At 30.1% G+C, this 15197-nt stretch overlaps 2 protein-coding genes across 2 annotated transcripts in view; one reads left to right on the forward strand and one right to left on the reverse strand.

Annotated features, from left to right (window-relative positions):
- LOC106458549 (mucin-17-like) overlaps positions 1 to 5266 on the forward strand; it is a 9114-nt gene extending 3848 nt beyond the window's left edge. The window contains exons 5-7 of the mRNA XM_013918067.2: positions 595 to 654; positions 4001 to 4277; positions 4850 to 5266. Of these exons, the coding sequence (XP_013773521.1) occupies positions 595 to 654; positions 4001 to 4277; positions 4850 to 5021 (509 nt within the window). The 3' untranslated portion in view covers positions 5022 to 5266. The remainder of the gene's footprint in view (positions 1 to 594; positions 655 to 4000; positions 4278 to 4849) is intronic.
- A 6489-nt stretch (positions 5267 to 11755) lies between these two features.
- LOC106458545 (GRB10-interacting GYF protein 2-like) overlaps positions 11756 to 15197 on the reverse strand; it is a 104191-nt gene continuing 100749 nt past the window's right edge. The window contains exons 31-32 of the mRNA XM_022384785.1: positions 13807 to 13923; positions 11756 to 12825 (exon numbers count right to left, since the gene is read on the reverse strand). Of these exons, the coding sequence (XP_022240493.1) occupies positions 12610 to 12825; positions 13807 to 13923 (333 nt within the window). The 3' untranslated portion in view covers positions 11756 to 12609. The remainder of the gene's footprint in view (positions 12826 to 13806; positions 13924 to 15197) is intronic.

The raw sequence follows: 15197 nt of genomic DNA on the forward strand, positions 1-15197 counted from the left end.
TCTCACACCAAACATGCTTGCCCGTTCAGCCGTGGGGGCGTTATAATGTGACGGTCAATCCCACTATTCATTGGTAAAAGAGTGGCCCAAGAGTTGGCGGTGGGTGGTGATGACTAGCTTCCCTCCCTCTAGTCTTACACTGCTAAATTAGGGACGGCTAGCGCAGATAGCCCTCGTGTAGCTTTGTGCAAAATTCAAAAACAAACAAACAATCAATCTAGCTTGAAATTCTCTAAGGAGCTAGATTAAGAATATTTTGTTAAAAATATAGTAGACCTAACATAATGTCTTAGGACAAGTATAATTGATTATAATCATGCTTCCCCAGCTTGTGAAAGGCACTTACACCATAACAGTTGTCTTTCTAAAGTTTTGTCAGAGTCATTCTAAGATATTAATTTATTTTCTAAAAGTTATTTTAGAAAATGATTTGTTTCTGATACAGTTATTCAATGCTGATGTATTAGGTTGTTTGTGCTTAGGTTTAATGTAGTTTTTAATTTTGTAAAATAACTTAATTGAGTAATATGGTACACTAAGAAGTAGAACATTTATTATGAGATTTTTCTTGTATTAATTATTTTCTTACTGCAGATCCAAGTGGATACACTAAGTTCACATTTACTGAACCAACTGTGCCTGAAGAAAGGGAAGGTATGTTAGGGCTATACATCTATAACACATATTTGATATGCAGATCAATATTTGTCTTAAGAAGGTATAGAGGTTGAGTACATTATATTAAAATCATTTTGGAGCATCATCACATTGTTACAGTCCATGTTGACACATTTGGTCATGCTCAATCTGCGTATCTTAACAGCAGTCCTACTGTATATTTTCCATTGCAAAAGGCTTCATTATAAGGCTTTCTTGCCTAAAGCACACTATTCTTTCATGCAAGCTTTCCATAATCCATCCAGTATACAAAAGCGACAGTTTCTCAGTGCCAATTTCAATAGTCCAGCCACACACAAATCCATAGATGCTACATCTAGCATTGTAATTGACATTTCTTCATATGGAATAGCATTAATACTCGTTTCATTCTCTAGCTGCATAAGTTTATGTGATGGTGGAATAAATATGTAATGGAAGCAACTTCTGTACATGTAATTTGTGTTGGTTTTCTAGATGGAGATTGTTCTTGATTATATTGTGTACTGTTGTCTGTGGATGGCCTTTGTGTTCTTTTGTGTGGCTTTTCTTGTGTTCGTGGATTTTCACCTGTTAAAAAATTCCACTCTTTACTTACTACCATTATGGCACGACTTTTGTTGGTCGCTGTCCAAATTATCCTGGTACCTCTAGTTAGTCCATATTCCTTTGTTTTCTAATCCCGCTAACTCTTTCCATAGGGGATCAGTCAATGTGACGGACTTTATAACTACAAAGTATCCATCAGTTACCATACTATAGCTCTGTCACTATGTGCTCAGTCCCAGGGACCAACCTTATAATATTTTGTGTTTGTTATAGTTTTCTTTGAATACAGTATACATATCTTCATGAAGAAAAATTTTGCAGATTATCAGTAAACATTACAAGGTTTTTGTACACAAAATATCAGATTTTTTTTTTTGTTATCAAGTTTCAATATTTTTTAACTAATGATTTGTTCATGCATTTTTTCTTTTCAACTGTTGACTATCCAACATGCAAAGTAATTTTGATTTTTAGATTAAAAGTATTTTTATGCATCAGGAGATTGTCACATTTCACATGAAATCTCTATAACCTCCAGATAATTATCAAATGTTTTTTTATTGAAAAAAACTGTATTTTACCTGTTATTTTCACTATCAAATCTCTATATGGGTTTTATCATTTTGACCGACCTCATAATCCACCATAAAAGATTAGGAAATAGATACAAATTATGCTTTTCTTTGTTCTTGAATCACTACAGATTATAACACAAAAACACAAATGTTTAGTCTAAATGGATTAAATCTCATAACATTATATATTTATTATTTTTATTATATTGAACTTTCAGCCATGCCTGGCTAACAATACAGAAAAATGATGTGGCACATGTGCACTGATGTTACTGTATCCAAGAATATATAATTGGCCTTTACAAAGTGACATGTCTTGGTTTTGTTCCAGTGGACCAGTATTTTGTGAAATACAGCGACATTTCAGTTATAATAGATTACATATGTATACATATTATAACTATTTACAAACAAGTTCTTAAACTTCAGTTATTTTTCTTAAAACATAGAACAGTAAATAAAGAAATATAGAGAACAACAATCTCTACTACTTACGATTGTAAAGAAGTTTGTACTCACTTGCCGTACCTTGCATGCTAAACCTTGCCAAATTTTGCATGTGGAGGATGTAAATGATTGGACACAAAAGAAGTAATCTTGGGAAATTCCCACCTACAAGAGTCTGAAAAAACCACATGGGGGAAATTCTCTTTTGATTGGTTATAAACACATGATAGAGTGAAATAGGTATACCTAAGCAAGTATTTCCAAAAATGGAAGAGGTGGGTGGAGCTACTGCATTTGATTCACTAAATATAGTGATATCTCAGCAAATAGAAAAGATAGGAGGTTCTTATTTTAGATTCTAGTTTGTAAATATTGATAATTTGAGTTTCTAATTCATAAGAAACTACAGAGTTTGTATTTGGACATCACAAACATCTAATTTGAACCAAAGCTGCATTCAACATACCACGTGATACACAAAAATCGATATTTAAGAATTTTTTTTCCATTTACTTTTAAATTAAGAAATTAACTAATGTATAATACTAAAATTTTAATTCTAGTTTACAATTTAATACCAAACTTATTGACATACATTCATAAAATAGTAGTTCAATAAACTTTTGAATGTATGTCTAGAAATGTGATGACATGCCCTTTGACCCTTGACCATAGAAAAACCTGTAGCGATAGGTTTCATATGTTTTGTGTATTTTTCACAAGGCTACTGTACACAATAAATTGATTTTTTAATTAAGTATGTTTATGAAAGGTTTGTCTGTTAATATATGGAGTCAGAGTGTTGACTGTTCTGAGTGCAAAATGATTTTCATGTTAAGGTTAAAAATACTTTTCTTCATCCAAAAATTTTCAAATTTCATTTGTACAATTTCTAAAACTGCCTAAATAAATATAATTTTTTTTCTCTAAAACTTTTTATTTTATCTGTTGTTTTCTCTACCCTAACTCTGTATGAATGCAGATGATTTGACAAACCTAATTAACACCATAAAAAGTGCAAAAATCTATATTACCCTTTTTTTTCTTTCTAAAATTACTGCAGATTGTAAAAGAAAGCTAAAATTGTTTATTAAAGCTTATAATGGTCTATATCTATTTGTACTTAATCGTTTTGTTGCCCTTTGAACTGTGTCTAATTATTAATCCTGCCGCACAAGTAAATCTATTGGCGAACATATAGCACATGCTACTTTATTGAATGATGTAACAGATGGGCTACTCGCGAGCTACTTTAGGAAGAATTTTTATGATTATAATTTTTAATCCTCAGTATAAATACACCTTTATGATCTGAGTGTACAAATATTTTGAATCAGAATGAATAATTTTAGTTCAGAGGGCATACACTAATTTTTTTTTCTCTCTAAAAGTGTAAAATTTATTCTTGTAAGATGCAGCTTACTTGAGACTGTAGCACATATTTTCCAAAATCCTTTGTGCCTGCATTTTTTATAGGTTTTTACTTCAAGTCTTTCTTTTTTGTAATTGCAGTTGTTTAAAATCATAAATGCAGTTGTTTCTTAGTTTAGCTGGTAAAAGTTGAAAATATGTGTGATACTAATATATTTATAAATTTATAGGTACTAAAGAAATATTTTGGCGAAAAGATACTTTAGGTTCAATGATTAGATATGATTGGTTTTCCTAATGCTCAAATTGGTATTACAAGCTGAACAAAATTACAAAATAGCTTTGTAAATCAGTGTATGAAGTGTTGGAATTATAAAAGAAGACTTTGTTCTGTTTATCAGTTCTAGACCTTCCACCATTTGATACTTCAAAAACAAGTGCCATGTCTTTCATTTTCTCTCCACCAATTACGAGATCCCGCACTCGACGTAGAAGATCAGAAGACATTGGTTCTGATGTAGAGTCATATACACCTCCAAGACGACAATTTAGAGACCCTTTGTTAAGTGACTCTCCAACCTCAGTCACTTCAACTGATTTGGACATGGTATCAGAAACTCAGGCTGTAGTCATAACTACAAAAACCAAAGAAACAAAACCAAAACCTAGGTCAAAAAAGTAAGATTGCTAGTACTACTGTGTTTTATCCTACAGAAAATAGCTGGGAAATATTTTATACATTATTTTAAGCACCACATTTAATACTTGTATTTGTTATTACCAGTTCTTTACAATATTAATTAATAGTATCTATATCAAATTTTCATTTTCTTTATGTAATTATGATTAATTCAGTCATATAAAGTATTTTTATAAATTGTATACCAACAATGAGTGGATGAATTTGTATAATTATAAAGTATATTATCACTCACGTGAGTTTTGTTTTCTAATAAGTTTACACAACATAGTTTCAACCTTGAAACTTTTGAGATATTTATAATTTAGTCCCGCAAGTATCAAACTCAGCTCATGATAATAAATGGTAATTGTTAGTCTAATCACGTGATATTGATTGACCATCACTTTAAACCGAGTTTTGATTACTTGTAGGCCTAATTTATAATTCATTATCTCAATAAACAGTGAATTTTCTTTTTGGGTACTGTCTTGCAATTTTTTAAAAGCTTATATTCACACTTTTTTTTTTTTGATAAAAGGTTTGATAACAATGATTTTTTCTTTTTCAGGGGCAAACCACCTGCTCACAGCATTATTAATTTGATATCACCTGTGCCAGAAGAATCATCTACGGCAGTGGCTTCTAGTTCTCGAGGCCTAAAGAAGACAGGAACTCAAGCTAAACATACCATGACACTAAGAAAAGCTAAGTTACAGTCACGCCGTAGAGTGAAACTTTGACTAAACATGGACTTTATGTAGTCAGAAATTTCAGACATAAAATTTAATTCCTTTTATACACACAAATGCAGATATCTGAAAGCAACAATAGTAATTTTCTGTATAAATACATTCTTTTATTTATCCACAGCATGATATTAAGTATTATCAGAACTTGGTTGTAGTTTGAACAACTTCTCAATGAGTGTACAGTGGTTTGAAGATAAACTGAGGAATAAAAGATGACATTTTTTATGCTACAGAAATTGTGTTGTGGCTCCATCAAAGAAATATAGTAGAATAGAATATCCATGTGTTCAGCTTTTTTAAAAATACGAAACATATTTTGCAACTATATAATCAAGTGATGAAAGTACATTGTGTTACATGTTTCTAGTTTTGAGCAGAGGAATTGGTGTTTTCTTATTTTAATGATCCATTATTACATAAGCTGTGTAAATAATTTTAACATAAAACATTTGTTATAGTTTGTAAATATAGGGTATTGCATATATTGTGTTAAACTTTGTCTGGGTAAACTAAGCTCTGTGAAAGCTTACATTTTCCATAACGTAGGAACTGGACAGTTTATATGTAAATCTATAAAGATCTTATTAAGTTTTTCTGTGATGGCCTTCTACTTTGTCTATAGTTAAAATGAATATTTGTGAAGATACAAATATGTTTTTTGAATCAATATCTGTTTCAAAACGATTTCTGTTTGCAGTTTTATTTGCGTTTTTTTTTATATTTTGTGTTAGAATAGAGTAAAAGTTCAGATAACATAGCAGAGAATTTCTTTTCAAGCTTTTTGAAAAATGAAAGAATAAAAATCTGTATTTTAGAATAGTGGTGTTGGTATAGAAGTAATGGTTGGTGATCAAGAGTTCCACAATGACAGTATGTGTGTGTATATATATACACACACACATCACAAAAAAAAACTAAAGTGATATATGGTGAACAAAACAGACTAGATAGCATTATATATGACTTTTTTTAAATTGAAAATGTATTAATCTTTTTCAAACAAGCAAAAACATTCTTGTACATTTTGTTATGATATGCTGCTTTAGTTCACTGTTTAAAGGTCAATCATAATAAACAATGACAGGTCAAAAAAACAACAACATTGGTACTGTATTTGTTTCACACATGACACTTGAAGCCAGATGTATCATGCAAGTGAGTGCATGTTCAATTTCTGTACTGTTTTGTAAGTCAGTGTTCTTTACAAAGCATTCAACTAACACACACTGGCTAATAAGAGGTGTTTGTAATTAGAAATAATAGCCTAAAATTTAAAATATTATTTTTATGTATCCTGTTGTTCGGTATTGAGTCCCTTTTTTAAGCTGTGTCATTATATGAGGCACTTTCTTTTGTCTGTTTGCAGCATCAACTTGTATTGTTCTTCAAGAGCAGTTTAATAGCATACTTGCTGTTTCAGAAATTCCAGTAATGTTACATTTTGTTTCTCAACCTGCCTAATAATGCTAAGACTTAACTTTAATAAGTTGTTTTTAAAAAACACTTAAATCTTCATGTTGCAAATAAAAAAATTAAAATTTTAATGTGTTGAAAATCTACTTTAAAAAAAAATCATTCCTCCTCCTAGTTTCTCTTCAAACTTTTGAGAGTTTGGTTCATGATGTGTGTATAATTTTCTTCACTTCAAGGATTATTCATATGTTCTTTCAAAAGGTAAGCTGCATGCTTGTATCTAGACTATCTTTTTAGCTACTTTACCTGTCTTTTTATTATTATTATCAATATTAAATCCACCATCCTCAGTGGTAATTTTAGTAGGGATTCTACCATTAAAATTTGGGTTTTGATACCCATGGTGAGAAGAGCACAGATACTCCTTTGTGTAGCTTTGTGCTTAACAGAAAAAAAAATAAAAATTATGTAATTTTACTACATTGTATAAATGAAATACAAAACAGATTAAGAGGATGTTAATGCTTGGTTTCTCAAATTTGGAAGAAATTTTATGCTTAGCTAACATAAATTCAGAATCACTCTAAAATTTAAACATTGTTGCTACTTAATACTGCCTTGAGGTGGCAGTTTTTTCAATTATTATTGCAGATCATAGAGATAATTGTATAGCAATTGCTGCAGCTATAGGGAGACTTGTATTTTATTGTTGTAGATACACATTTTAAATGGTTTCCTGTTTACCATTTAGTCCGATTTAATTAAAACAGATCTTTGTATTAGGTAACAATGGAATAGAAATGGAAATCTGCCTATTATTTGATTTTTACTGTTGTACGAATAATGTTTAATTGTCTACAGTCAATGGAACGATTGTTTCTCTCTACATCCTTTTGGTATGTGATATCAGATTTGCTTTATAGTTCACTGAAATATAAAAAAATAGTAATTTTTTCATTCCATGAATACATTATTCTTTTACATCTATTTAAAATTCTGTTTAGAACCAAGCTAGTTAATGAGTTAAAACTCTCCCAAGGATCAAAATAATGTTTACATACATCAAGAATACAACTAATTTAGTAATAAGACATGAAATGTAACACACTGTATTTAAAATACATAAAATGTCTAGTTTAATAATTGCCACTTGTAAAGATTTTTAAATTCAAAGAAAATTAGTTTTCAAGTAATCTAGGGAATTATAATACTGGATTTACTGAAATTGGAATATAATATTTATATATTAAGCAAAGTGCTTAAACTTAAAATTATTCTTTTTAAACATAAAATTATATCTTTTTTTCTTGTTAATATCAATAACTTGAAAATAAGAAGTGAAATTTTTTACTTTTTTTCTGACTAAAAATTGTTTTAAAATAAAAGAACATTATAAAAATACTGGAAACAATATAATTGAAATTTGCTTACAATAGTTATGTATAATTGAGAACAGTATTTTACTGCAAATAAATTGGTTTTCATCTGAATAATATTTTTACTTCAAAATGGAATATCATAAAACTAGCTTTCAAGAATTAATCAGAACTTCTACTTTTGATCTTTATTTGGAGTAGCTTTGAATTTCTTCTATGTAAAACTTTTTATTTGTCAACCTTTTTCAAACTTAGACAGTAGCTTACAAAAAGTTTTATGGAAAATAAATAACATTTAAAACTAACTTTCCAGTTTTTATATGTCCTGGATACCATATTGTTTAGGCCCATCATGGCCATGTGGTTAGGGTGCTTGTCTCACAAGCTGAGGGTTACAGGTTTGAATACCCTTCTTACCAAACATGTCCGCCATGGGGGAATTATAATGTGATAGTCAATCTCACTACTTGTTGGTAAAAGAGTAGCCCAAGAGTTGGCAGTGGGTGGTGATGGCACAGTTAGACCTCATGTAGCTTTGTGCAAAATTCAAAATAAACCAAACCAGTATTATTCGTGCTTTAATGTTTCATCAAGAAGTACCTTTAGGCCTAATATTTGTGTTAAAAGTAATGGTACATTATAGATAGTTTATCATTATTGTGCAAGTATTTAGCACTTGACATTTTACCATGAAATGTACTTTCTTACAGCATAGTTAAGTTTCAGCTTACAAACTGTCAATCATTTCAAAAACCCCTGACAACATCAGACAGTAAAAATAGGATATTCATAATAACAAATGCAATAGCTAACGAAAGTTTTTACTGGACAAGGAAGTTATGTCTCCCCTATTAAAGTCAACAGTGCACTTTATGGCCCCCTTGTGTGAATGGCATCACACTACTATGTTTGGTTATGGTTAACGTTAGACGTTTTGTGCATCATTTTGAAAATTTGTATAAGACTGAAAGTGCACAGCTTATCTACACTTGGTAACAAACACTTATGAATTAATTTGATACATGTTTGTACTTTATCAGTGTCCTGTGGTTTATCTTTAGATAAACACAATTAAATAAACGCTTGTTTGATTTCTATAATTTTCATGTCTTGTACACTTGAAACCCTTGATTTGAAGTCTGGCCAAATTTACATGGAAATTTTGACTTAACTTCTTGAAACTTATTTTGTTTAAGTTATTTTCTGAAAAGGTAAATATTTCTTTAACTACTCTATAGCAGAAGGCCTGATAGTTAGGGCACTTGATTTGCAATGTGCAGAATTGAAACCTGACACCAAGCATACTTGCCCTTTCATATGTCACTAAAGACTTGGTGGTGAGTGGCATTGACTAGCTGCCTTAATTCTGGTTTTTCACTTCACAATAAGAAATGGTAGCTCATGTAGTTTTGTGCAAAATTCAATAAACAAACAAACCATACTGGAATGTTGCAATGATAATTTCAAATTTAGATAAAAAATATTTTTTCATACCTTCTCAAAAATGCATATTTCTCATGTAAAAAAGTTACCATTATGAATCACAATTGATGAAATATATGACTGGTGTGTGTATGTGTGTATAGACACACAGAAAAAATCTCATACTTTATTACACTTGGTAATAGTTGTTGTTTGTCTATAAAATAACCTTTTTTATGAAAAACTGGAACAGTAAGTTAAAGTACTGAAAGAAAAGGGTAAAATTCCCTCACTTGTAAATATCTAGATTGTTTCAATACTTTTTCAGGAGTAAAAATTTCAATTATAAGTAACTTCAGTGTTTTTCAAAAACAAAACTGTATACCAATCCTTAAACTATACATTTTTTACTTTGTAAGAAAGAAATGAAGCATTTTCAGTTGAAGAAATGTTTACATTTAATATTATGATTATGCCATAATACAATTGTAGCATTTAATGTAATTAAGGACTGGTGGTTAATGTGCTGAACTGTGGAATTGAGATTTCATGGTTCACACCCGTTACTGCACTTTGGGGCCGTGAGTGTATTTTAACAGTGATGATTAAATCCCACTCTATGGTGTGAGTACAGTAGCCCAAGTATTGGGTGTTCTTGACTAGCTGCTTTCCCTCTAGTATATCACTTCAAATATTAGGGATAACTAGCTCAGGTAACCTGTGGCTTTGTACAAAGTTCAACAAACAAATCATATAATAATTACTGGTGAAATTGCTGTATTTATGAATTTAAAGGATTGTCTGTTGTTAGTGTCAGACTGCAGATCAAAGAAAGATATATATTCCTTGCTAATGTTAAGACTTTGAAAAATTTGTATAGAAGCAAATACTGAAATACTTCATATGATTCTTTACTTTTATAGAGGAGTAAGTGCAAAGGGCAATAGCAACTTTACAGTTGTAATTTCTGTAGTTTTTCCTTGCTTGAGCCACAGGTGATGAATCCATAGTTTTGTGAGAATATTTTTCTGCTTAAATTTTTTTAAACACCCCCAGTTTCATCATTAGTAGAAGACTGTTGTAAGGGACTGTCTCTGCCTTTAAGCATGTACTTAATTTTGAAGATAAATATAAGTGATGGTACTTACAACAATATTTGTAACTTACTTCAGCCCAAATAAATATATAACAAAAACTGATTAATAACTTCATGCCCATTAAGTAATTGCAAATAAGATTACAGGCTCCACTTCCCTTAAAAAGCAAGGTGTATCTGTATCTAATCCTCTGATCTCCATAAAGATCACAAGCTAGTATCTATACAGAAGTTCAAAGTATTTAGTTTCAGATTTTGTGAGCGAAGGCAGGTGAGGTTTAATGGAACAAGAACACCAGTCTTTGTCTCCACATCTTGACCAGGAGATACGAAGTGTGAAAAATGTTACATGGATGTTCGGGGTCCAAATTAGTCATCACCTATAATAATAAGTTACGGATACCCTACAAATATCCTCACTGATCAAATTATGTTTGGTCTCTTATTTGTATATTTTTCAGGAACAACTACAATAACCAAAACAGTGTGTAATATATAATAAAGGTTATGCAATGTCAGCTAAATATCAGATGATGGAAATTGCAACTGAAAATAAAAATATGAAGAAGTGGATAATATCATAGCCCAAATACTTATTTCAGGCATACTTCAAGTGAAAAAAAAAGATTTATTTTTCTCCTTGTTTAATTATTTTATATTGCTGCCAACAGTTTTTCATATTTCTTTGTATAATATTCTGATTGACACTACATAAATAGAATTTGTTTATTTATTGTTAAGTGTGTAACTTCACTGTGACAATTGCAGACATTAAACAAGCTCACTACTGGACCATGGAGAAAACAATTTTTTTTATTTAACTTATTAATAAGTTATGTGTACTGCTTAAAATGTATGATGTATTTACTCCCAGACATACAAGTTTTTAGCTGCAGTGTAATTTCTTTATAAGTGTGTGTATTTACAGAAAGTAGCATGATTTAACATTGTAAAGATCTGCTATTACAGCTGAGTTTATAAAAATTAGTTCGTTTACAATCAAACAAAAAATACTTAATCTTGAGAGGTAAAGTTAAGATCTCTTTCTCTTAAAAAAAAAACAACACAGATACTTACAGTTGTTAAAACAACTTCTTTAACTCTGTCATGATTACTTGAATACAGCTTTTTAGTAAGAAATGTAGTATTTAACATCTGCCACATTTCAGACGTAGAACCATTTTTTTAATATAATGGTTAATTTTACGAATGCCTTGATTGCACTGGAAATTTAGTATTTTAGTGAAGTATTCAACAACATAACTCTTATCCAATCCCATATTATCTTCCAGAAAACTCCCACCACATCAACAGCAATCTCAATTTTTTTTCTTCTTCACTAGAAAACAAGCACTAATGAAATGTATAGTATCAACATGTATTTCATGTTTAGAAATAATTAACACTCATTCACACAATTAACAATGCACTTTCAAAATTTATTTACACTGTCTACAGAGAATTGATTTCCCATCATATAAGAAATTCTTAACAAATACTTACAAGAATCAGCAAGTTTTTTGGAAATGGTGAAACCATCATACCTTAAATTGCATCATAATTATTTTTGCACACATTTTATAAGTCCTGTCAACTGACACTTATTGCTCACTTAATTGCCTTTAAGGGTGTAAAAAGTATCACAATGTCATATTCTTTGTGATCTGGATAGATAGAACTTTTATTTCCCATATCAACCTGTTACTTTTTTTTTTATTAAGACTGTTGTGGTTACAGTTAGGGAGATGAATGGAAATAACTTAAATTAATTTATTTCTAATTTTTTTACTTTAACTGTATAACAATACATACTGACTTGAAAAATTAAGTACTTCTGTCAAAGCAATTAAAGAAAAAGTAAAAACAAAAGTACTTCCTTACTAGCTGCTGGTAAGGAAAAAAATACTTGAACAAACACTTCCAAATTGTGTAGTGGCTGCATTTGAAATTCATACACTAGAATGTTAAAAGAACTAGTATATTCTAAGGAATTAATTTATATATATAGAAAAAAATTTAATTGTTTTTTTATTTTCAACCAGACAATTTCTAAATGAACAATCAAGAGTTATTTTTTACAGTAAGTAGTAGTTGAAAATCAAGTCATTTTTTTTTAAAAGACCAAAACTTTTATTATTAACAGTCCTTCCTGCTGATGACCAAAGAAAGACTAGTAGTTCCAAATTACTTAAGAACCCAGAAACACATTCAATCCCTTGAAGGTGGATTCGGCTGATGGTATAACAATTATCTGTAGTGTCATCTTTTCAAATCAAAGGACAGGTGGCATGTCTATTTCACCAACATTGGTCCGTTTAGGATCTGCTTGGACAGTGAAACCAAGCAGTGAGTTGTCGAGCTTTTGCATCCTATTCTTTTTCTTCTTTTTTCCTTTCCCACCACCTGTGCCACCATCTAGTTCTTGTTGTTGTATAACAGATTTGTTGACAATAGGTGTTATTGCTGGAGCTGGACCCCACATGTTAGCCTAATGAATAACAAATGAAATGTTTAAAAAAAACCTGTATATGTGTAATTCAGTATACTGCAAAATAATACTAATTTGTTTTAAATGAAAAGGAAAATATCTGGTTAATATTTTGTTCAAAGAACTTAACAAGGAATGGTCAGTGAAAACAATGATTACATATTTCCTTTAAAGTGAATTTCTTGTGCAGTATCTGATTTGTTTGTTGTTTTACAAGTTTACAAACATACTAAATATTCTCTTGAAAAATAAAATATAGTATAATTTACATATATTATGTACAAATGCATAATTATATTGAAGAAAGAATAACAAACGAAAGCCAATTAATCAGAACACTTATCGTTTAACTGATTCAAACTTACTGTTTTGAAGACGTTTAAAATTTTCTCAATTGAAAAATTTTTGTTCTGGTATTTCAAAATGAAAAAAAATTTATATATCTACTAATTACAATACACTAATGGTGTATTTTTCCAGTGTTATTAATTACCTATCACATTTACTACTCACCATAATTATTCAACTGGAATGATACTAAAAATATATTTTTAATCAAAGAAAACAAATAAATACACTCAAATTTCTTATCTTTAAAGTATAATTTCTAGCCATTTTCAGCAACACAACTGAACTGAGCATTTTTCTTTATTTTCAGAAACTCATTGATGAAATTTCTAACTGTATACTTAGACAAACCTTTTTTTCATTTTCTTTATGTTTAATAAACAATAAAACAAGGCATGAGAAGTTTCAAAATTTTTCTCAGTTTTAAAGAACATGATTAAAATTGATAAATGTCCACTGACACTTAGGAAAGACTTTAAAACTTCTTACAAAGTTGGATGTTAATAATTAAAACTGTATATATATATATAAACTTGTGCATCCCATTTTAGCTAAATTCCTGGTTTAATGAGTTAGTTTCAGCTATGTAAATTTGAAATGGCAACACAGAGAAATAATCATATTAATTCCTACCTCAGCTGGAGCTTGCTTGGACTGATTACGATATTTACTTCGCCGCTCCAAAAACTCTTTGGCAAATTCAGTTGATTCTTTACTTTCTCCTAGATAGGATCTCACATAATCATGTATCTGAAAATATACAATACAGAAACTGTGAAAACAATTTTCTGTATTCATGGAATTTATATCTCATGTTATAAACCTAGTCTATTTTCTACTGTTGGTTTTATGAAGATATAGGAAAAGTACAAAAATGAAACAGTACAACAAAAGTTACAGTACAAATGTGATCTGGTCCACAGTTATTGTTATTATGATGTAACAATTTAAAAGACATTAATGGATATTACTTTCAGTAATTTTGACATATATATGGAACACCCAAAAATATATATAAAGTTCAAACTAGATACATCTACATATAGTTGCTTTTATTATAACCATTTCATAGAACACTCACTAATTTATGTGCAAATACTTCAGTATATTACATATTTCTAAAGTGATGAAGAATAATTTACAAAAACTTCTCAATTATTGTAGCTAACTGTTCCCTATATTAATATGATGTGGTATATTTGCATAAAAGACTGTTAATACATATATATTGTTTAAATAATTGTATACTATTAATTGTATCTGTATGTGAATTCTATGGGATTCTACAGTGCACTGAAAGCAGTTCTCTGGGAAGAACCGAGCAAAATATGAGAAAGCTTTGATGATAAAGCTGCTAATTAATTGATTACTAATGGTTTCCAGTTAACTATATAGTTATGAGCACCGTTCTAGAATATGGAAGATGGTTCAAACCCACTGGTGCCTAACAACAGAAAAACATTAAAATAAATAAATTATAATAGCTTACGTGTGAAAAAAATAAATAAAAAATCAACCACATCATACTTACTGTTAATGAGGCCTTTTGCCCCATACTAGAACTCACAGTCATTTCTTTCAACTGGTATTATCACTATGGTAAGGTAATTTCAGTCACTTCTCCATCAAAAATACCACTATTCTCATACAACACAGATAGTGTGAAAGTAGGCCATTCTATCAATTTAACTACAGTGTATGTTTAACACTGACTTGAGTACTTAAAGTAAGATAACTGGTTTATGTCTAGTAGTGCTTAAGTTGGAGTTTTGGTTTGTGTCCAGTAGAGCTTGAAATTGGAGTTTTGGTTTGTGCCTAGCAGTTCTTAAAGTTAGATAACTAGTTTATGTCTAGCAGTGTTTGAAGTTGGAGTTCTGGTTTTGTGTCTAACAGTGCTTGAAGTTGGAGTTCTAGTTAGTGTGTAGCAGTTCTTGAAGCTGAAGATTTGGATTACGTCTAGCAGTTCTTGAAGTTGGAGTTCTGGTTTTGTGTCTAGCAGTGGTTGAAGTTGGAGTTCTGGTTTT

The sequence above is a fragment of the Limulus polyphemus genome, unplaced genomic scaffold (genome assembly GCF_000517525.1).
Source record: "Limulus polyphemus unplaced genomic scaffold, Limulus_polyphemus-2.1.2 Scaffold483, whole genome shotgun sequence".
Lineage (NCBI taxonomy): Eukaryota > Metazoa > Arthropoda > Merostomata > Xiphosura > Limulidae > Limulus > Limulus polyphemus.